This window comes from Hippocampus bargibanti, linkage group LG16 (assembly GCF_051943395.1).
Source record: "Hippocampus bargibanti isolate YZ-2025 linkage group LG16, ASM5194339v1, whole genome shotgun sequence".
In the NCBI taxonomy this organism is placed as follows: domain Eukaryota; kingdom Metazoa; phylum Chordata; class Actinopteri; order Syngnathiformes; family Syngnathidae; genus Hippocampus; species Hippocampus bargibanti.
In genome coordinates this window covers 8,609,637-8,637,445 of record NC_142749.1, presented here as the reverse complement: position 1 = coordinate 8,637,445, position 27,809 = coordinate 8,609,637, and the positions used below count along the sequence as shown (strand labels likewise).

Here is a 27,809-nt window from a genome sequence, read left to right as displayed (position 1 = left end):
GAGAAGAGCAAAACAAGCTCCCAAAACCAAAAACAAGCTCCAGAGAAAGATAATCAGTCCAAAAAAAATAGAAAAAAGTATCAATCATATTTCATCTGTTTGAACTGAAAGAAGACGTGTTTGGAACCATGAATGTCACACCAATGTTACTCAGCAACAACAGCAAACCATTCATGACTGCACCACAGTCAACAAAACTCCGGTGGGTATACTTTGAAAAGGAAAATTGGATGATACTGTGTATGTAGAGAAGAAGATAGCAATTGTTATTCCTGAAGAAAAACACTGACTTCCATTGAAGGCTTTAAACAAAAAAAATACGGGTTTACAAATTGCTCAGCAATGTCCTTGTGGTCAAGTATAGCAAAAAATCAGAACGCCGAATCAGAAAGCCTTTAATCCTCCCACAATGGGGAAATTTGCAAAGACTCAATCTGTTATTTTTTTTCCTCATAATAAGCAGTGTAACAATTAATTTCAACACCCCTACCCCCATTTTGTGGTGATTGTTGTATTATGATAGCATATCCAGTCAGTTTTTTCCACATATCTAAAGCGGAATTTGGATGTACCACCAACCACAGAACTGGCAGGTTTATCAACAAACATCTGTCACGACCAACTTTCCTTGACCTTTGGTGTTGATGAGAATTTAGCTTTGACCTTTGAATTTGAGATCCTCTGTTCTAATACTGTGACATATCAGCTAGCGGTATTGCCCAAAATCAATTTTATACTTTCTCTCAGCATTTATGTTGTGACGTTTCACTTGCAAATACTGGTACAGTAGTGTCGATGATACCTAAGATGTGTTTCTTGACTTTTGACCCCCTCATATAGATAACTGAAATGATAGAGACACTCCTGCCACAACAAAATAAATAAAGGAACATATATATTTTTTACTGGGCAAACTGTTTTTTAAAGGACAACCGAACGTTTTATAACATCTAAAATACCCAAAACATGCAGTATGATATTTTTAGTCAAATGCAAAACACCAATAAAAATGACTTAAAGTGTCCAAAATCTGCAAAAAGTTGAGCTGTGAATTGGGCATTTTCAGAAAGTCCCGCCCCCAGTTCGTGACATCACGCCAAGACATCTTGCATTGCTGGAGAATCAGAACAATGGCTTCAGATTCGGAGAATATGCTTTCTTGTGACACATCCACTTATGAATATGATTCAAATAGTTCTGAAGAGGAAAGCATACATGTTTGCAATTGATGAAAGAAGTCCTTCCGTGTCATTTTGAGGCATCTGGACTGCAATGTAGCGAGGCAGAAAATGGCGACCAAGCTCCCTGTGAGGAATTATTCAGCCCGTTTCCACAGGCTGATTAATTCCTTATATGGAGCTTGGGCGCCCTCTTCTGTCTCTTTTTGGTGCAACATGACATTTTCAGACCAAAATAGCCCAGCAAAATGCGCTGACGTGATGGAAGGACTGCTACAATGTGTCCTTTTTTTCGGTCATGGGCGTTCCTTCAGTGACGTCAAACACGGACTCGTCACCAACTCAAAAACAAGACTTCCTGAATATTCAGCGCGAGTCTTAAAACGTAAAATATAGCTATATGCGGTGGAATCTTATTGAAATACGCTCAGTAGAAGTCATTTGAAGCGATTTTACAAATTATGGACACAACTTGTCCGGAGACGTCGGTTTTCCATTAAGTATAATTTTACAAATGGGACAGCATACTGAACCACGAATCAATGATGATGATTTGAACATGGCAGCTGGGCATTTTCCATCCACTTCACCACTCTCAATTCCCACTTTGGTGACAAAGAAGGGGAGCAAAATGAAATACTGCATATGTATGTGTGTAGTACAATTCTCCTTTGTCGGGTGCATTGCACATTATAAGGTGCCGTGACGCCTTTGCAGAGAATTGGGTCAAACTTCTTTTGAACCTCTCTCTGTATCAATAATTGCAATGACAGGCAGGTTGAAAAGTGATGCAAGCACACAATGGACTTCAAGAATTAAAAGCTGTCGCATACCGCAGCTGGTCCAATTGTCTTTGTCTTTCCGCTGCATCTCCACAGTAGAAAGGAAAAATCGTTTAAGCGACATCACACACACAGTCAACTTGAACACTGGCATCTGTCATGTGCGCACTATTAGCCCCGTAAACATTTCCCCCACATTTCCAGCACACAGCCCATAAGCTGCTTGGGTCTGTTTTTTTTTCCATCTCGACAAGGTAATTTATCATTACTTGCCTCCGCATGATCCTTGAAGTGTTCGCATCTGCTACAGAAATTGCATCCTCAACATTGTTCCTTACTTTGTGTACAAAAGACATTTTCGAAACAGACATTGCATCCCAAATGGTGACAACATTTGGGATACAATGAGCCCCCAAAACTACAAATACGATATTACTCAGACAACTACTACCAGTACATGTACTTAAAATTGGATTGGATTGGATTGGATTTGCCTTTATTAGTCTCGCAGTGGAGAAATGACAACATTTCAAAGATATTTTTTAGGGGGAACAGCAAATAGCCACCCAAGCCAAAGGGCACTGTAATTTGCATGAGGAATAGATCGTAAAATACAAAGATTTGGGATTTTTAATTTAATTTGTTTGTAGACAGTGTTTGAAAAGTATATCTTTGCCCGACCTCTTTCATTTAGAATTTCTAATTTGACATCTATTCAAAAATTGCCACAAAACATTCATTCGATCGGGGGTCACGTGGAGGATATGGCTCCAAGCATTCTAGCAAAATTGAATGACTTTTTTTCCCATTGCAAGAGAGTAGTTTCTTCGATGTTTGCGAATGCGAATAATTCACCATGGATTTTCTGGGGAACTGAGGCTGTAACAATAGCAGTAACAAGCTTCATCCATTCTAACTCCGGTCCCAGAGAAGGCAATTAAATTAAGCATAATTGATATCAGACCCATCACATTCCAGATGAGTTTGCCTTCTCACATCTTAATTACATGTTAATTGTCATCTGGCTTCTTTTAAAATTTGAATTAAAGGTCCGGGCAATAGTTTTTAATTGAACAACAAGAAATAATTTTTATTATAATCCTTATGGTATTTCTAATACATACAAACAGTACATATCCGCTCTGGTAAGCTCTTGTCCAGTGGTCTGTTGTGAGAAAATGTGATACACGAGTGACTTGTAATTGCATACCTGTCTAGCATAAAAGCATGATCCCATGAGGATCCCATTAATCTTGAGAGCAGGCTTTAGAAACGTCAACGCCAGGCTAATACCTTTGCCAATTTCCCCATTGCGGGACGAATAAAGGTATTCTGATTCTGACTCTGATTGTGATTTGCTACGAAACTCAATCATTTGTCTTGTGTGCAAAATCACAATAAAATTATTCCGGACTGTTTTTGACCCAAATACTGTATTGTCCGGTGTATAAGTTGCACCTGTGTATAAGGGGCACCCCAAATTAATTATGTATTCTCAAACTTTTTCCATATATAAGGCGCACCGCAGTATAAGGCACCCATTCAATGAGTGAAAACAATTTTCCAAATATAGTACTATATAAATATATAATTTTTTTCCAAATATTTGGCACACCACATTAAAAGGCGCCACAGGAGGCTGGGCTTACGCATGACTTCGTATACAGGGGGAAATGGAGTAGTGGCCGCGGACAGTAGTTGCAAGACCTGTTGTGGCTCAATATTACTTTACATATAAGGCACATCTGCATTTAAGGAACAGGGTCATCTTTTGATGAAAATCAAGGATTTTCTGTGTGTGCGCCTTATACACCGGAATATACGGTGTACAGTTTATTTTACTATGCTTCGAATATCTTGTTTTCTATCCTTTCACCCCACCCCACCCCATCCCCTTTCAAATTGCTGCTGTGGACTGCAAATTTCCCCATTGTGGGACGAATAAAGGTTTTCTGATTCGGATTCAGACTGTAAATTGTGTGGGTTTGCAATCTATTATTATTATTATTATTAATGTAGCCACAAAGGGGCACAAGCCAGTGTCTTATTGTGCCGGTCCCAAGCCCGGATAAATACAGAGGGTTGTGTCAGGAAGGGCATCCGACGTAAATTTTTTTGCCAAAACAAATATGCGAGTCAAACCTCTGAATCCCATACCAGATCGGATTATTATTATTATTATTATCCATCCATTTCCCTACCGCTTATTCCTCATTAGGGTCGCGGGGGGTGCCTATCTCAGCTCTCTTCAGGCACGAGGCGGGGGACACCCTGAATTGGTTGCCAGCCAATCGCAGGGCACACAAAGACATACAACAGTCACTCTCACACTCACACCTTGTCATGATCTGGTTTGCGACCAACGGGGGGCGCTGTCGGCCCCGCCTGCACCTGCACAGGTGCTGGTCGTCCCGATCAGATTGGCGACCAGCGGGTAGCGACGTCAGCCCTGCCGGCAGCCTCGCAGGTGCTGGTCGTTATAATCATTGACACTTAAAAGGACACCTGGCACGATCATCCGGTGCCGATTCATTGTTTGTTTGCTGCTTGTTTGCTGCATGCATCGTGTACGTGTTTGTTTAACCTTGGCGGACTTTTACACTTGGTTTTCTTTTGCTACTTTGTATTTTTTCCATTCAGATCATTTTGATGTTTTACATTTTGTTACTGCTGACCTTTATTTTAATACAATTTGTCAAACAACCTCCTGCTCCCTCCTGCCTGCTTTTTGGGATCCGAACCCGCCATCACCACCTCGCAAATCGTGACACACCTAGGGACAATTTGGAGTGGCCAATCTGCCTGCCATGCATGTTTTTGGAGTGTGGGAGGAAATTGGAGGACCCGGAGAAAACCCACGCGGGCCCGGGGAGAGCATGCAAACTCCACACAGGGAGGCCAGACCGGGACGCAAACCGGCGCCCTCTGCACTGTGAATCCGGTGTGCTAACCACTCGACTACCAGGCCGCCCATTATTATTATTATTATTATTATTATTATTATTAGTAGTAGTAGTAGCAGTAGTATTCTTATTCTTATTCTTATTCTTATTCTTATTCTTATTCTTATTGTGCATGCTGTCAAATTGTCAAAAAAAAAGTAATTTCCTTTCCATTTGACATGTGTCTCTTCCACCAGGAGAACATTGAGATTGCCCTCGATGACACGGAACCTGATCCATCTTTTTCAGTGGCGCTGGTTGACCAATCATCGAGCCAAGCACTTGTAAGTTTATTTAAAAGAAAAATCTGCTCACCTCTTTAGGCTTTCTCATAAACACCAATAGGACTTGGATCACCTTTCAGGGTCAGTTGTTTCTTTTTTGGGATTCCATTACTGGTACTTTCATCTGGAAACAAATATCTCGAGGCATCTGAAGTTTTCTTTATGTGACCTTCAAACACTGAAATGAGTTGTTTGACAGATGGTTTAAAAAAAACGAAAGGTGGAATCAGAAGGGGAGGGAAAAAAGGTCGGAGCATGGACTTCAAAAGAGGAAGCAGAATCAATGTTTGGCCTTTGCTGCTTATGATTTGCACCATGGAAACAAAAATTGCGAGAATTTAGAGAGTCATAGATCATGTTGGTCCTATTCGAGTGAGTTTTGATTCACATGCTTATGCTCGCTCTATAATTCTTCACCACTCTAATGGGATTGCGATCAGAGGCAATGGACCATTGAGCAACATCTTGGGAGAAAGAGCAACTATTCTTCCGGTTGTTTGGAGTTCATATGATCAAAGGTGTTTTTTATGACTCAAGGGTGGGGGGGATAATCTGGTGTTCAGTTTATTTTCCTTTTCTGCCTATTTTATCGCCATTCCCTGAAAGCCACATAGTTGTCAGCTGTCTCCTGAAGACTGATGCTTTGTGTTGCAGTCAGTGTAGCGTGCATTTCTGATAAGAATGTCACTTTTTGATAGGCGCTGGAACCTATTTTTTGGTTTCTTGGGTTGGGTTTCTTCCAGGATGCATTGGCGCTGCAGACATTACTGCAGCGTGGAGATGATTATCTCTGCAGCTCATTTTCATCCATACAACAAAAGTGACCAAAGATGCCGTTTTTGTTTTCTGCTGCGCCTCTTGCTTTGTTTATCTGTCTGATTGTCAGCAACAATTGCAGAAGGGAAAAAAAAACTGCTGGTTCAATTTAGAAGAAATTCATTGTGACAGAACACCAGCCAATTACATAGCATTGCAGAGTTGTACAAAAGGTATATACAAAAACAATGTTTTTTTTTCTCCTGCAACATTAATATGATGTGATTTTTTTGGGATAGAGCAATGGAACAAAAGCACCATTGGTTCTTGAATTCATTTCCACAAAAATGACCTTGGTGGGAGTGTTACTAATCAATCCTGTTCCTTTTTCATTCAATTTATAAAGTTCTGTCTTTTCTATTTCAAGTATAAATAACTTTGCTTATGATCAGCACAGTGGGCTAGGGCACAGGAGAACTATTTTTAAAATTTAACTTCCAATTTCAGCTGTACTCTTAAAACATAACAGTTTGAGAGAACCTCTTGAATTAAAATGAATTTAAAAAGTAAAGCTAAACTATTTTGCCTTTACCACACTTTCCTTTTTCCGCTTGTCATTTGGGAATGGGGTCATATGAATTAATTTATCATTCAGGAAAAAAAGTATTACCATTGGGATTTTGTTCGTGTGTGCTGTCCAATTGAACAGGTGCGCAGCGGCCGAACAGATGAGGCCCGTGGGCTTTTGTGGCTGATGGAGGAGGAAGTTCTTCAGCCTGGGGCATCAGAGGAAAGCCTGCTGGCTCGCCTTTTCAGCTACTACGGCCCTGCTGAAGGCGAGATCAAAGGTGATTTGAGCACCCATCAAAATGAAAACTTTCCACTGTATGGGGCAGAAATAAAAAATCTCACCTGTCACAATATTGGGTACAGCAACACAAGAAAGCTATGTGTAATCTTCTGACTCACTCGTGTTGGCCAATGTAACTTCAACTAAATTGGCAATGGAATTGTTTCTTGAACCAATCAAACATCACATTCGCCCGAGTGAGTGCCCTGCAATGTTTTTGATCTCTGTTTGGTCGGTATGAGCAAGACAAGTTAGATGAGCAAAGCACGTTTGTTGCTTTTGTTGCCCATATAAAGGCATCAATTTTGATTTGCTCCGATTGTTCACAAATCTGTCTAAACCTGTGCCTGCAAGTACATATCATTTGCCAAAATAATTAAACTGAGTAAATAAATGAAATAAATGTATGGCCCTCGCTGTTCACAATACAATCGCTACAGGTAGCCTCTATTGAAGATTCTAAATTACAACTAGCACTCAGCAGAGTGTATCAGTCACCTCCAGCAAGGATAAAACATCCACCACATGACTCTGACGTAATTGATGAAAAATCATTACCTACAGAGCCACTCCTTTAACTTAATCTCTGTATGTACAAATCCATCTGCTAGATCTGTATTTAGATGAACTTTAATGCTGAAAAAAATCACTGTGATCAAGTGAGGATACGCAATCGGAGACTGGATGGATGGATTGTATCTGCAACTGTACATGGATCCTCACTAAAATTAAGATATTCCAAAATTTCACTGAATTCCCTTTGGTAGTTTTTACTCAGTCTTACTCATAAACCAACAACGGAATAATAACACTCATCTTTGATAGCAACAGTCAGAAATCGATAGTTTTAATATTATTGTGATTATCATGTCTTAAGTGGTGTATAACTTCAACATGCCATCCTAAAAAAGTATTCTCACATTATGTAAGGTCATCCGGGTGCCATTGGGCTTCTGACCCATCACGACCACCACAACAATATAGAAGAAAGGAAGGTGTCAATTTGAGATGAAATGTCTTTAGTGTTGTCTCATTGTCTGATATGTCCTGTAAGTTACACTTCATGCCTTACTATGTCATAAAATGTAACCGACAGCCTGATCCCAGCATTAATAGCGAACACAAAATTCCATCAAACGGATTGAGCGGCCACAAAAGTCCTTGCTGCGTTATTGTTGTTCGACCGTCGTTGCCATAGTTACAGCCCATGCAGAGCGCTCTCCCAGGAGGACTCAAAGAACTGAAGGCATGAAGTGTGATTTTTTTTTTTTCACCGTCAAACACACCCTCTGAAAGCATCTCTTTTCAGGCCTTTTTATGAAGGTAGATTTCAAGATGACTTCATCAGCCAAAGCTCTTTTGACTTGCAACCATTGAGTCATATTAAAATTAGTTGGATTTTGACAAAAAAAAAAAAAAAAACAGTTTGGCTCACAGCATTTTCACTTCATGAGATTTAAACCGGAATTTTTTTCTTTAATTGCTGTATTAGTAATTTTATATGCAGTAACTTTATTCAGACTAGAATAATTAGCCCACTATGCACATTATGCTTGCGCACCGCAACCCACAGACAGGTTGAAGACACATTTTCCCACGGGAGGCTGTTTATTTTTATCACCGATCTTTATGTGCAGTCCCAGAGAACAATGGACTCTTACACATGGTTTTTACATCAATATCAGGTCACACTTTCCTTCTGAAGAGTGAGAAAGATAATCACTTCCTGCTGGGACACAGTCACGGGACTGACTGGGTAGAGTACGATGCCCGTGGGTGGCTGAACTACGCCAAGCAAAATCCTGCCTCAATCAACGCTACAAGCCTCCTGCAGGACTCCCAGAAGTAAGTCTCAGCCATTTTTTGTCATGTAGTTTATAAAAAAACAACAACAATTGGTCTGACGCAATGTGTGTCTCGCAGGAAGATCATCAGCTCATTGTTCATGAGCCGAGCAGTCGGGGCCACCGTTCTGTCAGGTTCTATCGCAGGTCTTGAGGGTGTTTCCCAGTTGTCTTTGCGACGGGCGTCAAGCCTGAGGAAGACATTCACTACTGGAGTGGCCGCTATCAAGAAAAAGTCTGTGTGCATCCAAATAAAGCTTCAAGTGGTGAGCGCAGCAGTCTGAATTGAAAACATTGTTGAAAACATTTCACCACGATAGAATATTCAGCGAATGAAAAGTTTGGAACGTCAAATCAAACTGCACACGCACATTATAATGTCATATAATACGTAATTCACTCAGCAAAAGACAATGACAAAAAATGTGTCATATGTGGGGCATATCAATAGAATTAGTCCAAATTGCTTATTGTAACTTGCAAATTAAATTTATATTTGATTGATATATAAATTTGATTGAATTACTCAAACTATATGAGTTATTATCAAAATAAATAACACAATGAATCACATGGCATGACTGGGATTGCTAAGTAGTAACATAAATGTGTAAAATATATAACATTAAATGATTATATCAAAGGGTAAAGTCATTTTTTTTTTGTTTCAATATAACTAGGAAACAAGCAACACAAATGATCTTGCCAGTATACAAAGTAGTTTTATACTTCAAATTCTACATATACAGTATAATTTGTAATAATGCGATCCGATCTTTGCATAATACCATATCCGTTCCTCAAGTGAATTGTCTTTAAGGTCCAGTGCAATTGTGATCAAGGAATCTGGAAGGTATCTGTGTCACGATTTGCAAAGTGGTGGTGGACCAAAGAAAAATCAGGAAGGACGGAGGACCAGAGTGTATTTGACTAATTGAATAAAATGAAGTCATCAGGAACAAAATCAGAACAGAAACGTCCAAAGTAGCAAACAAAACCATGAGTAGACCACGACAAGACGAAACAAACCTGACAGGGTGAACCAAACAATGACCCAAAACGTAATGGTCATGCTGGGAGTCCTTGTAACTGCCACTGATTAATACGACCACCTGCAGAGCTGCAGTTAGGGGCCCTATAGTGCCACCCATTGGTCGCAAACCGAAACATGACAATCTGTTGACATCTGCAGTATATGCTGCGCGCAATTGCCTTCCAATTTGGGGATTATTGTGACAAAATGTGTACTGACTTAGTTCAATGAATTCACATCCCAGGATTCACACCCGTCCTTACTTTAATTTTAATTTTCAAAAATTAGCAATAAAAAATTAGAAATAGGGTAAGCATTGTCGGGGCACAGTGTGAGACCAGGACGTTAATTCATCAAGCCCTTCACTGTCCTTTGTTCCAGGACGCCCTGCTGGACATGGTGCGGAGGTCCAGAATTCACTTTGTTCACTGCCTATTGCCTAAGGCTGATGCGCTTAAGGCTCTGAGTGGATCCTTCTTGAAAGGTGTAGAAAGTGAGGCTCAAGTGGAGGGAGGAGATTCTGGTTTAATGCAGCTGGATGTTGCCTTTCTCCGTGCTCAACTGCGGGGATCCAAGCTCCTCGACGCTCTCCGGATCCACAGACAAGGTGAGCCCATTGCTATATACATGCCAGATCTGCTTTCTTCGTCAAATACACTTCCAGTTATTTTTTTCCTTCTAAGACTCACTACTCAGACTATCTTTCAAACAAATAAAATGTTGTTCTTGTTGATTGACCTTCACAGGTTACCCGGACCACATGGTGTTCTCTGAGTTCCGCCGACGTTTTGATGTGCTGGCACCACACCTCACCAAGAAGCACGGGCGGAATTACATTGTGAAGGACGAGCAAAGAGTGAGTCAATCAGCGAGAGAGCACTGCCACTGGCCAAACAGTTAAGATTAATGTTGTGAGAGGGGAGCTTCATTACATCTGCCCCTGATTTGTCAGCGGCCGTCTGACAGAGAAGTAAGCCTTCATCCATCAAGAGCTGTTGTCATGATCTAATCAACTTGACCACATTTGTATTGTGCCTGTTAAAGAGCCAGATCGGAAGTGGGATGACGAAAGACCCTCACTGCATTCATAGTGTCTGCATGTTGATGTTGAGAGTCAAACATTTATAGTGAAAGCAAAATAAAGTAATGTAGAAATGAAACAGTCTATGAGAAACATCTTCATAGCCGTTTAAAATGATGCAGGGTATAAGTTAATATATTCAGTTTTGAAAAAAATGCACTTGTCTTTAGAACAAGAGAAAAATGAGCGAGCCATTGAACGATTGGGGTTAAGTGCCATTGTACTGAAGTTCTCCGATATAATCAAGTTGTCTTTCTGAATCAAGCCTAAAATACACAAGGTGTTCATTCCTATACATAGTTTAATCCTCTTTACTAATGTCCACATGTACATTAAATTTCAGGCTGTGGAGGAACTGCTGGAGTCTTTGGATTTAGAGAAAACCAGTTACCACATGGGTGTGAGCCGGGTGAGTAGTCACACAGCATCCATCTTGAGTAAACACCTTTTAAATGATTAAATAAACCTTTACTTTCCAATGTTGCCATTTTAACCTCGATTAACATCATACACGCACACACATACTTTTTTTCTTATTGCCTGCGTCTGTGGTGTGTGTGTGTCCTTCATTCCACTAGTCCCTCTTTGAGAACCTTTATGATGTTGGAAAGTTGCCAACCTCCACCCTTTCGTCTTTGGGAGACTTGCAACTCCAAAGTCGTGCATTTGATCCGAGTTGCTGTCTTTCTGCCGCAATTCCTTCTCCTCGGCTCATAAGTGCAAAACCGTCCAAATGGAAGCCTGTCTTTGTTTAGTAGAGCAACTTATAAAGGAACGGCGGTAAACACCTCTCCGCGCTCTGCGGTCTAATCATAGCAGGAGAGTGGCAATCAGCCAAAAGGGAAATCAGAGGACTTGCTGTAGTAGCGGCCAAATTGGTGTTCTCAGACATCTGTAGGTCCTGATTCTCCATCTTCCTTTCAAACATTTTAAGTATGCGTAGAAGAATCCAAATACAAAAACACCCGCAACAAGAACAACAAAAATAGCAACATATAACCAGCGTCCGCTTTTTTGGAAAAGTGAACAGATGTTTATTTTGATCAACTTACTCTTACATGTTACACATCCAAATGTAACGGAATTATTGCTTTGATCGGAAAAATTTTGATATTCGTATCTAGACAAGTATTGCAAAATTCATGGATCACTCTAATATGTACACAAAAAAATGAAGTGTTGCCATTACTCTTATTATATTGGAATTTGCCATTTGTCCTCAAATAGTGGCAGTTATTAATTCTAGTTTGCTCCACCAGGTATGTGTTTGTGATAATATATGAATCATTATCATTTTAAAAAGAAATCATACCTAACAATATATAGTGTCACATAATGAATGGATTAGTGCAGCAGACATTTAAACAGCTTCTTCCCCCGAGCGATTCTTCCCCCAAATACAACTGTATAGCAGATGCAGTAAGGCTGAGGCAGTGCCTCACCTGTCAAACATGGAAATGAAAAAATAAATTAAACCCAAACTACAACTCGCTATAGTGCCTCCATTTTGCCTCTCAACGTTTTTTTCTAAGATGATACAGGTGCAGCGTGTTCTACCGGAGACAAATTCCTTGTGTGTTCTACATACTTGGCAATAAAGATGATTCTAATGATTCTTATTCTAATTCTGATATGTACATAAACATGAATTACTGGTACTACATTAATGTAATGTGCTGCAACAAATTGTGTTATCCAATGTCATCTTAATGTTCAACATGGCTACATCGCGGCAGCACTTAATTTTTTTTCTGAGTAGATAAAAAGATGGAGGCATCAATTTGGCGCAAGCCAATTATTTTTCCACAATGCATCCGGTGAATAATAGACACACATTAATCAGTGGAAATACTATCATCGGAGTGAAACAATATGAACTGGTTCACCTTTTGAACAATGCGAGGCTAAATTATCATAATGATTCATTATTGATTCATTAGAAACTTGCCTAACTGCCACCATGCTACGGTCAATAACATGGGACCACTGACAGATGCTTTGTGCATGTCGGCCGACTTAATCCCTCAACGATACATGCAAGCTGTCAGAGATTTGCTTGCTTTTGGCAATGTTTTTTTACATTTCATATTATTATTATTATTATTATTATTATTATTATTATTATTATTATTATCATCATCATCATCATCATCATCATCTCTGGTCCAGATCAACAGAATAAAAAAATAATAATCAAGCTTGATTCCCAAAATAAAATCCAACCCTCTCTGGATGAGAGTGTTTCCTCCTAGATTCATAATTTTATACAAACCTCCTCATTTATGAAGTTTGGCACTATAGAGTTCTACATTTTCATTCGCTTATGTGTCATTGTATTCATAATTTAACAACATGTTCTTGTATGTTTATATATGTTTTCATATTAGTTATTCTTCAAAGCTGGGACCTTGGTGAAATTGGAGGAACAGAGGGATGAGCAAACCAAGCGGAATTTAATCCTGATCCAAGCTGCATGTCGAGGTTATCTGGCACGGCAAGCTTTTAAAAAGAGAAAGGTAAGCAAAATGACTTCACTCTTATCAGTGTCATCCCAACTGAAAATAGATGGGATGTGAAACATCCCTTGTTTCACCCAAATCACCATTTGAAATGACAAGACAATGCAATCCAAAGTAGTACACGATATATAGAGCAGGCAAACAAGGTGAGCCTTGTGAACCATGAATTGCTCTTCAAACCTAATTTTCGTGTCTGTTTGCTTCGTAGTAGATCCTGTCAGCCTTACTGCAAGTCTATAAGCAATTATGAACAAAAAAGCAGAATCTAAATGCCCCACTTGATTATGACACATCCACTCAGCTTGTCAAGAGATTTGATTGTGCGATGGATGTAGACAAGAATGCAGCAGATCAACAACATGGTATTTTTTATTATAAATTACTGAAGGAGACCGCACATAAACCAACTCAGCCAAGTGGTTGTCCTCAACTATTGTGGACACTAATGGAATTGAAATGGCACACACGGAACTTAAGCAGTGGGTTTTCATAATAGCACACCTAGCGGTAAAACAAAAGGACTAAACACCAGAGGATATATGAGATGGAAAGCTATGGATAAATGTCCATCAGGGAGCTGTTTGGCAGACTCACAGCAGAACAGAACAGGGCTCACAACACAAACAAATTTCAGACAGCAAGCACTAAAACACAGAGGGCATGAACCTAATTGTTTTTTTTTGTTCTATTACATCCAAATGCAATGCCGCTGTGTTGTGGTTTGTTTGTCTGTGACCTTAAATATAACCTTGTCACATTCCCCATTAGGCGTACAAGTATAATCTCTTTTACGATGTGGAGATTGCAGTCCACAACTGAGATGTTGTTCAAGAAAACCTTTCTGACAAATCCGAGCTTTGGATTCTATTATGATGAGCTATAATTAGCTATAATAACCGTTTGGTAGAATAAATGACATCTCCTCCACGGACCCCTGCCCTCATGGTCAAACACCCGATAGACCCAATGTCCATGGACCTCCTCCATATTCTGTCTGCAGGCTTATACCTCTTTCTTCGGTGATTATTGAACCGGACAAAAATGTAATTCAAAATTCATAATTGCCATTCAATAAAACGCGATGTTCTGGCGCAGATATCTTTCTCACTCGTGTTTTCTTCTATTTACACTTTTATGTTTAATGGTCATTATTCACTCTGTGAAATGGGCAAAGAGCTTCGTACCCTTTTTTTAAAAATCTTCGAGTTCACCAGCAAAGAAGTGATGTGAAATTGCTTGAGCAACTGTGCAATTATAAAATCAATTTTCAATGTGTCTACTTCCGTGCCTCGGCCCCCTTATGGTTCCGGTCCCTTGAAAATATGGATATAATACGAAGCTAAGTCATCATATTATTTCAACTCACAATGTTATTCTCTTGCCGAATCACACCGACTTTGGTTGATAGAAAATGGAATCATAAATGTGTTGAATGTTAGGGGAGGCTCTGAAAATCTAAAGGTTATTCGCATGATGGGTGGGTCGGGGTTGAGCTTTGTAGAGGTTATTCAAACTGTCTTTGTGATCATGTATACTGCATTTATGGTCATATTTATTTTCTTAAAAAATACGATATTTTTATGGAGGAAGCAGGCATGTTCCATGGAATAAATCTCGCTTGTTTACCATTTGATGGCCGTGTTACCAATTTCGAGTTCTCCAACGTGCACTTTCATCAGATCACAAGTTGCAAAAAGTGAGTGGGAGTAGAGTGTGCGGGGACACGGATGACACTCATCAACAACAATTTTCGCTCGTGTAAAATACAAAGACGCGCAATTACGCATCAGCCGGTGTGAAATTTGAAAACACTGCTGCCACGACAACCACAATGTATACCATTGACTGCGACGTAAGCGTCAGATCGGGTTTGTTGACGATATTAACACCTAAAGGACATTCTTTTGCCTATACTTTAACCCTGATCTAGTAAGTTGGCAACAGAGCATGTGATCAGTAGCACGATGATGGACGTTCGATGATTGACAATTTTTCCCGTTGATCAGTCTGAGGATTATCATCATATAAAAGCGTCCAATGCATCCATGCTGTTAATGTCTTTTCATGTTGAGAAAGTGGATGAGTCCACAATCTCCCTCGTGTTTGAACAATCCAGGTGGGACGAAGGCTTGATGTTTGTTGATAGCTGGTGATGTGCCAGGAGGTCCGTTGATTGATTTCGCCTGGCATGCGAAGATGTGCCGTGACCACATGACATGCAATTTAATCTGTTTTTTTGTCCTTCTGACTGTCAAGGACAAACATGGCTTTACAGGACCGCTTTAGCAGTCGTTCCCTGCTTTGTGAGTTTTCTCCTTCAGTTGGCCTTTAAAACGTACAGTAAATATTTGCATTGAGATCAGAATGAAGCATAAATCGGTAGAGACATTCCTTTAACTGTACAACTATTAGAATGAGGAACTGTGCATTCACTTCTTTTCAGTTTTCATCCTTGGAATTTGAGAGACTGTTAAACGCTCACGAATCCTACGAGTAATTGAATTTTGTACTCAAGCACGCTGAGGTGATTGTAGTGAAAGGTCACTTGTTGAATGTTATTGCAGTACGACTTTCTTTGTCAATGCAAATACTTTATGTCCTGATTAGGCTACTTTGGGTGGATTAGTTTAAAGGTCCTTAACTAGTCAACAACCAATTGATTACAATTGACCATTTACTTTAGAGCACAAAGGAATGGTTTGTCTTTGTCCAATCAAATCAAGAAACACATTGATTTTGACTGTCATTTAGCACAAGGTTGCTGAGGGAGATACGCTGAAATAAATCCACGCTTCCTTGCAGGAATAATTATGACTGTCTCTATTGATTTGGAAAGTCATGAGGTATACACTATATACAACACCCATCTCAATCAATTAGGCTTGATGATTTTGGTCCCCATCAAGCTTCACTGGAATTCTTACAAAGATATAGCGAACAATGTTATGCTTCTACTAACTTTGTTTTCGTGGAGGCCCTTCACTGCACCATGATGCACAAAGCAATATCCAATAAAAGCTTGCTTGGATGAAAACTCGAGAACCCTGACCTCAGCCTCATCAAACACGTTTCAAATACTACAACAGAGATTCCAAACCAGGCCCTCCTGTCCAGCACGGGCATGTGGAGATAATCCTTTAAAACATGAATATACTAATCTCACTAATGAGATTAAGGTGTCAGCAGTAGCAGCGCTTAGGTGTTTGATACGCATACAAACATGGCTGTATGCGCACAAAGCCCAAACCTGTCTTTAACGCCGCTGCAGTCGTGTAATTTGCCTTCACGGTTGTCACATTGTCTTAATGTGACCCGGATGCTAAAATGTTTATACACGGTGCTCATGTAGTCCAATTATTTGTTTGTTTTCCAATCATTTCTGACTCGATCAGACGAATGAGGCGTGCGTCACCAATTGGCTGCATTTTCCTCCTTGCAAGGTTTTCTTAGTGTGACGAATCCTAATTGGTCATAGGGAATACCTTGAGGGTGCTATGTACCTGATGCTGAGAATTGTGTTGCTCTAATTGAGTTTGCCCCGTAATCTGCCGCCGTGAAAGAGCCTCATGCATAAGCAGCATGGAAATCGTGTAATACTTAGAATGAGCTGCCAACGTGTTTGATTTAATTAATCAGAAATTAGCTTCCAGCCTTGGAACACACTTGGACGAAATTCTCAGTAGGAGGCTGGCAAAGCCCTTGGATAGCTGCTAACACAATACAGTCGCAATAAAATAATGTGTGATTCAGGAAATGTTTATTAAAGGTGGTCATTAGCATTAAGGAAGCAGGCGTAGGCCGAGGGGTTTGAATAGTTTTCCGCTTGATCGGCAAGTGATTTGTGCGCATCCCTCAAATATGTATCTCTTTACACATGCAGGATATTCTTCAGATTTGAATATTTTTGTCATGTGCAATCCCGGTAAAATGAGATTAATTCACCTAATTTGGAATGGGTCCACTCAAAGTTTGCGTTCTACTATTCTTGTGATTCCCAACCATTCTCTTTTTAGAATCAGAATCAGAATACCTTTATTCGTCCCGCAATGGGGAAATTTGCAGTCCACAGCAGCAATTGAAGAGGGATGAGGTTGGGGTGGGAGTGAAAGGATAGAAAACAAGATATTAGGGGATTAGGGGATGATTGGTTCAGATTACAGTCACTGGATGATATAATAGCATGATATGATAGGATGCGTGACAGATTGATGCAGTTCTGAAGAAGGTAAAATCAATACATGCTCTTTTTTTCTTTCATCTAATCACCTTTTGATTGTCTTGGGCCTGACATTATCTCAAAACAAGCTACTATGTACTGGTTAATACTATGGTAATTCATATTTTGTCAATATTATTCACCCTACCGATTCCCAGATTCAGGATCTAGCAATCCGTTGCATCCAGAAGAATATCCAGAAAAACTGTCGTGTCAAGGACTGGTCATGGTGGAAGCTCTTCACAACTGTGCAGCCACTCATTAAGGTGCAGCTCACAGAGGACCAGATGCGGAGCAAAGATGTGAGCAAACTTGCATTCTTGCGCACAATATGACTGCATGCTTTCTTTTCTATTTGTTAAATACATGATATTCCATATAATATTTGCTCTGCACTTCAGGAGGAAATCCAGATGCACAAATCAAAGTTGGAGAAGGTGGAGAAAGAGCGCAACGAGCTGAGACTGAACACAGATCAACTGGAGAGCAAAGTGGGTTGTGATTGTGTAACGATTAAAGGTTTTCTGATTCTGAGGAGGTTTTCACGATTGGTGATGTATTATAAAGTTATGTGAATCGTGATATATCTTGAGACCCATGTTAGGTTAAAATTTGTGATAGAGACACAATATTAAACATGGAAAAAATACAGTATTTTCCATGCGATAAGGTCCTATATAAGTATAAGGCGTACCTTCAATGAATGGCCTATTGGAAAACTGTTTACATATATTGGGCGCACCGGATTACAAATGGCACACTATAGAAGCTATAACAGTGATTGTTGTAGTGTTATGCATCCATTAGATGGCATTACACTGAAGGGAATACAATATAATACAGTTTATTTCCATAAAGTATATGTAAATAAACTGTATTATATTGTATTCCCTTCAGACTAACGCACTTTAGAGCTTTCTGAAGCTCTGAAGCTGCAATAAAACACTTTACAGAAGATTTAACCGTCATATTATGTTGAAAAAAAATCACATTGATTTTGTTGTGGGTCATTTTTACCCGTATGTAAAAATCCAAACAAAACAGTCAAATAATAGGTGACATCAGCAACAACTGTTTCTGAGATGTGATAAATACAGTAAAGTCTCGTTATATCGATATCGGATATATCGATAGTCCCGGTTATATCGATACTATTTCTATGCACGCACAGAGAAAATTACATGCAAACAGGGTCGGATATATCGATAGTCCCGGTTATATCGATATTTTTTCGGACTCCCTTGAATATCGATATAACGAGACTTTACTGTATACTTGAAAAAAGATGTAACATATTTTCTATCCCATTGAGATATTTTAGGACTGTTTTGAACAAAGGAAAAAGAAAGAATATCCAGTGCTTTAGTCAACACAAAAATGGAAACGGGTAAAATTGACCCATTACATAATATGAGGGTTAAAATAACACATACCAAAAATCGAAACATTGGTCCTTTTATATAAGGCGCATATATGAGGGGCAGTGTCGGCTTGTAAGGAAATTATTATTATTTTGGTGTGCCTGAGAGTCTGGAAAATACAGTAATTTTAAAAGCCACCATATCACCGGGAATAAAAAATGAGCTGTGATATTGCGAGGGATTGCGCTATATATATTCAAAGAACGGCGATGAGTAACTTCTTACTGTCATATGTGGACAGATTGCAGATTTATTGGCAGAACTCGCTGATGAGAGAAGCACTAGTGAGTCAGCATCCCAGCTGCTGGAGAACGAGACGGCTGAGAGACTACGCCTGGAGAAGGATATGAAGGACCTGCAGGCAACTACGCACAATGATGTAAAAAATATTGTTGTTCTGAAAAACTGTTAAATCAAGAAATAAATGTGTGATTCAGGTAAAATTCGAAGCCACCAAGAAACAAATGGAAGCACAGGAGATGGAGGTGATGGAAGCTCGGCTCATGAAAACTTCACAGCTCAACGGAGAGTTGGAGGACGATGATAATGCTGGTTTGTTGACACGGTTAAAACCAAAGGAGCCTCTCTGCATGCTCGTCACTCATAGTCGAAGTTGGCCTTGCAATCTAATCATACACTTACATTTTCACATCCAATACAATCCTCCCTTCTTGAGAGCCTTCATCTTCCTGCTGATACATTGCAGTTTATTTATTTTCTAATTCATACTCAACATCATGGCCTTTTTATTTATTTTGAAGAAACCCAAATGCAAACAATTACGTCAATAATAAACACATACACACCTACACACCTTCACACATCAACTCAGCTTGAATTCGACTCAAACTTGGTTTTACTCCCTGGAGCTTTCTACTATCTGCGTGACTGCCTTATTTCCTGTATATACTGGCTGTCCACGTTAAGCGCTTTGTTCCAGCTTCAGATGTAGTTAAAGCGCAATATAATTCAATATGCATCGTATTGAATTGTATTGTATTGTATAGAACACATTCCGTCGTGTAGATCAGCAAATTACTGTCTATCTTCATCCAGCTAGACATGTCTAGAAGGTCATTCAGGTGTAGCTAATTAAACATCCGTGGAGTCTATTATGTGTGGACGTCTTCAAAAATGTCATTCAGATTGTCGCTGCGGGTTGCAGTGGCTTTAGTTGCCTGTTTCAGTCGGCGACGTGACAGTTAGACATGTTGCATAATGCTATTAAGTATAGTCTTCAAGTTTGGGATTTCACACAAGGGGATTAAATTGTTCTCTCCCAGGCATACAAGTAATGCTGGGCTGCTGATTGGTCATCACCTACGGAGAAAGTGCACTCCCACTGAGAGAGCATTGTGCATGAGTCACTCGTTATTGCCTCCTTGTGCTCACACATCCCCTCAAACCAACCTGCGTAGACAAGCCATTACAGAGCATATCAAAATTCTTGGTGAATGAAAAAAAAATGATTGTTGAGATCTGAGCCGGTGGCCTTGTGAGTCGTCATTATGCTATATATATGCTAATGAGCAGCGTTGATGGAGGAGCCGGTGTTGCCATGTGAAGGAGACATGGACAGCCTTAAAAAAAAGATAAAGCCCGGGAATGAGCTTAAAACTAAATGGCTGCCTGGACACTGTCAAAGTTCTGATAGCCCCCGACAGCTCCAGAATTAGGGTCGGCAAAAAGGCAATGAAAGAGCCACTTAGTCACATCTGCTCTAACCGCCATTGTTGTGTGCTTGGGATTTTGGAGCTCAGGTTTATCCAAGACTGGAGTCGAGTGTGAGTGCTACTTTGTAGTCCTTCTGTCAAATATTTCGACCTCGTCAGGTCAGAATTTGATGAAAAACGGTTTTATTTCATATGAGGTTATTTTATTTTGGTCCGTCAAATGTAATAAAACAGCGTAGCCTGTACAATGTACCACATATTCCACAGCATCACTCATCATTGAGTTGTTGAGCCCCTTTGTCTTTGTATACCACATGGCCTGCATTAAAAGCAGGAGCTGGATAAATGTCAACATGTGATTTCTTCACATTTTCTTCTTCAGGGGGTGAGTGGCGTATAAAATACAACAGAGCCATTCGGGAAATGGAATTCTCCCAAAAGAAACTCCAGCATGAGTTTGATGACAAGCTTGAAACGGAGCAGCAGAGTAAAAGACATCTGGAGAGAAAGGCGAGACACTTTGTCATCGTCAATCATTTAGAAAGACTATATTTAATATTTGATCGCCTCGGCTTTGTATGTTTAAATAAAACGATAACATTGCTGCTGCAGCTGGCCGATTTGAAGACAGACAATGAGGATGTGCAGAACACTGTGCAGCAGCTGAAAAAGAAGTGCCAGAAGATGACGGCTGAGCTGCAGGATACCCAACGTCATTTGGAGGGCCTCCAGATCCGCAACCATGACTTGGAAAAGAAGCAGAGGAAGTCAGTTTTAACTATGTGCTTTTTATCTGTCAGTCATCACATAGTAGGGCACATTATCCATACTGATGATTCTGCTCAGTCGTGTATTCTCAGAAATAAATATTCTCAATTATATGTCCAGTGACATGCCATTCAAGTTGCTGATGTAGTTCAATCATTTGACAACGCTTGGGAGAACGGTCCACTTTGAGTGGTTCTTTTCAGTACATGGCAACAACTAACACGGGCACTATTGATTCAGTCTCAACTACCGTATTCTCCACACAATAAGGCGCACGCAAAAGCCTTAATTTTCTTCAAAAGATCACCCTGCGCCTTATAATCCGATGCGACTTATATGTGTAGTAATATTGGAAGAGAATGGAGTTGTCAGAAAGCTCACGTGTTGTCAATTAATAATATTTGAATGACCTAGATAAGATAAAAAAAATATTAGTCCCTCGATGGGGAAATTTGCAATTACCAGCAGCAAAACTGAAGGGAGATAGGGTTAGAAAAATTAAAGTATCACATGCACAAAAATAAATGTCACACAACCACAGTACACAGTACAGAATGCCGTATAAGATATAAAATGTAGTTGTATGCATATATACAACTGTCCATATGCTGCATACGGTGGCTGTCCTATAGGATCTGACTGACTGTTTTGTTGACATTCTCTTTAGCACAGCACTATCTGTAGCACCTTATTATGTGATGTGCCTTATATATGGAAAATGTTTTAAAAGATGTCATTCATTGAAGGCGCATCCTATAATAGGGTGCACCTTATGGTGCGGAAAATACGGTAGTTTGAGGTCAAATTGTAGAGCTCCATCAATGTAGGCCTTAACTTGGACACACCATTATTCTGACCAATGAGAACAAAAAGTGCCATACCATCAGCAAATTCCGAATGCCAATTCTCGTTGTTGCTGAATCATAATGCTGGATAAGAGGTCGGGGTACACTGTGGACTAATCACCAGTCAAAAACCCATGATGGACACATACAGAGGTGCCACTCGTACCTTTGAGACTGATTTTGTGTCCAGTATAATGTTTGAACAATTGACACCACCTCAACCACTCTTGTGTTCTTGCATATCAAGATGCAGACCCCGCCTCCAACCACCTTCATTTGAATAGTGGCTAAATTGCTCTGGAATCTGCAGAATTGCATTAGCTCAGAAAACGATTCAGACTTAAAGCACTCGAGAAGTCATCCCCTGCGGCTAATTGAAGATGCTCTGTGGGTGAAATTATTTTCAGTTGCGCTCCACCGGGAGAAAAATTACAGCGAGGCGAGCTGACAACATGAAACACTTGGCTTTCTCGTTCACTAAGCATAAGTGTTTCTTGCCTCAACAACTGAAGAAAAACATGGTGCACATTAGCACAACTGGGTACAAAAACATCAGGCTAATGGAAGTGGAGAACAGTTAGAGGGCTGAAATATTACAAGTATGTTCCTTCCTGATATTTTGGGGAATTGCTATTTACTCATGTGATGCAGGTAGATAGTTTTTTTAGAGCTTTCTGAAGCTCTGAAGCTGCAATAAAACACTTTACAGAAGATTTAACCGTCATATTATGTTGAAAAAAAATCACATTGATTTTGTTGTGGGTCATTTTTACCCGTATGTAAAAATCCAAACAAAACAGTCAAATAATAGGTGACATCAGCAACAACTGTTTCTGAGATGTGATAAATACAGTAAAGTCTCGTTATATCGATATCGGATATATCAATAGTCCCGGTTATATCGATACTATTTCTATGCACGCACAGAGAAAATTACATGCAAACAGGGTCGGATATATCGATAGTCCCGGTTATATCGATATTTTTTCGGACTCCCTTGAATATCGATATAACGAGACTTTACTGTATACTTGAAAAAAGATGTAACATATTTTCTATCCCATTGAGATATTTTAGGAAAAAGAAAGAATATCCAGTGCTTTAGTCAACACAAAAATGGAAACGGGTAAAATTGACCCATTACATAATATGAGGGTTAAAATAACACATACCAAAAATCGAAACATTGGTCCTTTTATATAAGGCGCATATATGAGGGGCAGTGTCGGCTTGTAAGGAAATTATTATTATTTTGGTGTGCCTGAGAGTCTGGAAAATACAGTAATTTTAAAAGCCACCATATCACCGGGAATAAAAAATGAGCTGTGATATTGCGAGGGATTGCGCTATATATATTCAAAGAACGGCGATGAGTAACTTCTTACTGTCATATGTGGACAGATTGCAGATTTATTGGCAGAACTCGCTGATGAGAGAAGCACCAATGAGTCAGCATCCCAGCTGCTGGAGAACGAGACGGCTGAGAGACTACGCCTGGAGAAGGATATGAAGGACCTGCAGGCAACTACGCACAATGATGTAAAAAATATTGTTGTTCTGAAAAACTGTTAAATCAAGAAATAAATGTGGGATTCAGGTAAAATTCGAAGCCACCAAGAAACAAATGGAAGCACAGGAGATGGAGGTGATGGAAGCTCGGCTCATGAAAACTTCACAGCTCAACGGAGAGTTGGAGGACGATGATAATGCTGGTTTGTTGACATGGTTAAAACCGAAGGAGCCTCTCTGCATGCTCGTCACTCATAGTCGAAGTTGGCCTTGCAATCTAATCATACACTTACATTTTCACATCCAATACAATCCTCCCTTCTTGAGAGCCTTCATCTTCCTGCTGATACATTGCAGTTTATTTATTTTCTAATTCATACTCAACATCATGGCCTTTTTATTTATTTTGAAGAAACCCAAATGCAAACAATTACGTCAATAATAAACACATACACACCTACACACCTTCACACATCAACTCAGCTTGAATTCGACTCAAACTTGGTTTTACTCCCTGGAGCTTTCTACTATCTGCGTGACTGCCTTATTTCCTGTATATACTGGCTGTCCACGTTAAGCGCTTTGTTCCAGCTTCAGATGTAGTTAAAGCGCGATATAATTCAATATGCATCGTATTGAATTGTATTGTATTGTATAGAACACATTCCGTCGTGTAGATCAGCAAATTACTGTCTATCTTCATCCAGCTAGACATGTCTAGAAGGTCATTCAGGTGTAGCTAATTAAACATCCGTGGAGTCTATTATGTGTGGACGTCTTCAAAAATGTCATTCAGATTGTCGCTGCAGGTTGCAGTGGCTTTAGTTGCCTGTTTCAGTCGGCGACGTGACAGTTAGACATGTTGCATAATGCTATTAAGTATAGTCTTCAAGTTTGGGATTTCACACAAGGGGATTAAATTGTTCTCTCCCAGGCATACAAGTAATGCTGGGCTGCTGATTGGTCATCACCTACGGAGAAAGTGCACTCCCACTGAGAGAGCATTGTGCATGAGTCACTCGTTATTGCCTCCTTGTGCTCACACATCCCCTCAAACCAACCTGCGTAGACAAGCCATTACAGAGCATATCAAAATTCTTGGTGAATGAAAAAAAATGATCGTTGAGATCTGAGCCGGTGGCCTTGTGAGTCGTCATTATGCTATATATATGCTAATGAGCAGCGTTGATGGAGGAGCCGGTGTTGCCATGTGAAGGAGACATGGACAGCCTTAAAAAAAAAGATAAAGCCCGGGAATGAGCTTAAAACTAAATGGCTGCCTGGACACTGTCAAAGTTCTGATAGCCCCCGACAGCTCCAGAATTAGGGTCGGCAAAAAGGCAATGAAAGAGCCACTTAGTCACATCTGCTCTAACCGCCATTGTTGTGTGCTTGGGATTTTGGAGCTCAGGTTTATCCAAGACTGGAGTCGAGTGTGAGTGCTGCTTTGTAGTCCTTCTGTCAAATATTTCGACCTTGTCAGGTCAGAATTTGATGAAAAACGGTTTTATTTCATATGAGGTTATTTTATTTTGGTCCGTCAAATGTAATAAAACAGCGTAGCCTGTACAATGTACCACATATTCCACAGCATCACTCATCATTGAGCTGTTGAGCCCCTTTGTCTTTGTATACCACATGGCCTGCATTAAAAGCAGGAGCTGGCTAAATGTCAACATGTGATTTCTTCACATTTTCTTCTTCAGGGGGTGAGTGGCGTATAAAATACAACAGAGCCATTCGGGAAATGAAATTCTCCCAAAAGAAACTCCAGCATGAGTTTGATGACAAGCTTGAAACGGAGCAGCAGAGTAAAAGACATCTGGAGAGAAAGGCGAGATACTTTGTCATCGTCAATCATTTAGAAAGACTATATTTAATATTTGATCGCCTCGGCTTTGTATGTTTAAATAAAACGATAACATTGCTGCTGCAGCTGGCCGATTTGAAGACAGACAATGAGGATGTGCAGAACACTGTGCAGCAGCTGAAAAAGAAGTGCCAGAAGATGACGGCTGAGCTGCAGGATACCCAACGTCATTTGGAGGGCCTCCAGATCCGCAACCATGACTTGGAAAAGAAGCAGAGGAAGTCAGTTTTAACTATGCGCTTTTTATCTGTCAGTCATCACATAGTAGGGCACATTATCCATACTGATGACTCTGCTCAGTCGTGTATTCTCAGAAATAAATATTCTCAATTATATGTCCAGTGACATGCCATTCAAGTTGCTGATGTAGTTCAATCATTTGACAAGGCTTGGGAGAACGGTCCACTTTGAGTGGTTCTTTTCAGTACATGGCAACAACTAACACGGGCACTCTTGATTCAGTCTCAACTACCGTATTCTCCACACAATAAGGCGCACGCAAAAGCCTTAATTTTCTTCAAAAGATCACCCTGCGCCTTATAATCCGATGCGACTTATATGTGTAGTAATATTGGAAGAGAATGGAGTTGTCAGAAAGCTCACGTGTTGTCAATTAATAATATTTGAATGACCTAGATAAGATAAAAAAAATATTAGTCCCTCGATGGGGAAATTTGCAATTACCAGCAGCAAAACTGAAGGGAGATAGGGTTAGAAAAATTAAAGTATCACATGCACAAAAATAAATGTTACACAAACACAGTACACAGTACAGAATGCCGTATAAGATATAAAATGCAGTTGTATGCATATATACAACTGTCCATATGCTGCATACGGTGGCTGTCCTATAGGATCTGACTGACTGTTTTGTTGACATTCTCTTTAGCACAGCACTATCTGTAGCACCTTATTATGTGATGTGCCTTATATATGGAAAATGTTTTAAAAGATGTCATTCATTGAAGGCGCATCCTATAATAGGGTGCACCTTATGGTGCGGAAAATATGGTAGTTTGAGGTCAAATTGTAGAGCTCCATCAATGTAGGCCTTAACTTGGACACACCATTATTCTGACCAATGAGAACAAAAAGTGCCATACCATCAGCAAATTCCGAATGCCAATTCTCGTTGTTGCTGAATCATAATGCTGGATAAGAGGTCGGGGTACACTGTGGACTAATCACCAGTCAAAACCCCATGATGGACACATACAGACATACAGAGGTGCCACTCGTACCTTTGAGACTGATTTTGTGTCCAGTATAATGTTTGAACAATTGACACCACCTCAACCACTCTTGTGTTCTTGCATATCAAGATGCAGACCCCGCCTCCAACCACCTTCATTTGAATAGTGGCTAAATTGCTCTGGAATCTGCAGAATTGCATTAGCTCAGAAAACGATTCAGACTTAAAGCACTCGAGAAGTCATCCCCTGCGGCTAATTGAAGATGCTCTGTGGGTGAAATTATTTTCAGTTGCGCTCCACCGGGAGAAAAATTACAGCGAGGCGAGCTGACAACATGAAACACTTGGCTTTCTCGTTCACTAAGCATAAGTGTTTCTTGCCTCAACAACTGAAGAAAAACATGGTGCACATTAGCACAACTGGGTACAAAAACATCAGGCTAATGGAAGTGGAGAACAGTGAGAGGGCTGAAATATTACAAGTATGACGTTCCTTCCTGATATTTTGGGGAATTGCTATTTACTCATGTGATGCAGGGAGATAGTTTTACAGCTATGGTAAATTTCCTCTACGTGTGTATGCCAGATTTGATCTTGAGCAGAACCAGGCCCAGGCTGAAGTACAAAGAGAAAGGAGTCTGAGGGAGAAGCTGGCCCGAGAAAAAGACACAATGGCCGCGGAGATATTCAACATATACCAGCAGCTTCAGGTTTGTACTGTGGAGCATATTATCCGCACCGTCTGTCTTTTCTCTTTGTATGTCACACTGGGTTCTCCTTGGACCACAGGAAAAGAATGCTGACTTGGGCACTGCCAACATGAAGGTGCAGCAGCTGGAGGTCGAATTGCTGGATCTCTCTTCGCAGGAGTCTAAGGATGAAATATCGCTGGCCAAGGTCAAGAAGCAGCTTCGCGACCTTGAGGCCAAGGTGAAAGATCAAGAGGAGGAATTGGATGAGCAAGCCGGAACCATCCAGATGCTTGAGCAGGTGTATACCAATATTGCACATCCTTGTAACTGACCACAGTCAACATTTTTTGTAAC

General features: G+C 40.1%; 1 protein-coding gene across 1 annotated transcript in view; it reads left to right on the top strand.

Annotated features, from left to right (window-relative positions):
• The window catches only part of LOC148886303 (unconventional myosin-XVIIIa-like), a 60,400-nt gene that overhangs the window by 21,007 nt on the left and 11,584 nt on the right, over positions 1-27,809 (top strand). The window contains 16 exon segments of the mRNA XM_089016843.1: positions 5,100-5,186; positions 6,652-6,790; positions 8,478-8,637; positions 8,716-8,902; positions 10,051-10,276; positions 10,416-10,525; positions 11,094-11,159; positions 13,138-13,266; positions 17,644-17,787; positions 17,887-17,976; positions 19,148-19,267; positions 19,344-19,458; positions 20,962-21,089; positions 21,192-21,346; positions 27,350-27,473; positions 27,553-27,753. Coding sequence (XP_088872969.1) covers positions 5,100-5,186; positions 6,652-6,790; positions 8,478-8,637; positions 8,716-8,902; positions 10,051-10,276; positions 10,416-10,525; positions 11,094-11,159; positions 13,138-13,266; positions 17,644-17,787; positions 17,887-17,976; positions 19,148-19,267; positions 19,344-19,458; positions 20,962-21,089; positions 21,192-21,346; positions 27,350-27,473; positions 27,553-27,753 — 2,181 coding nt within the window.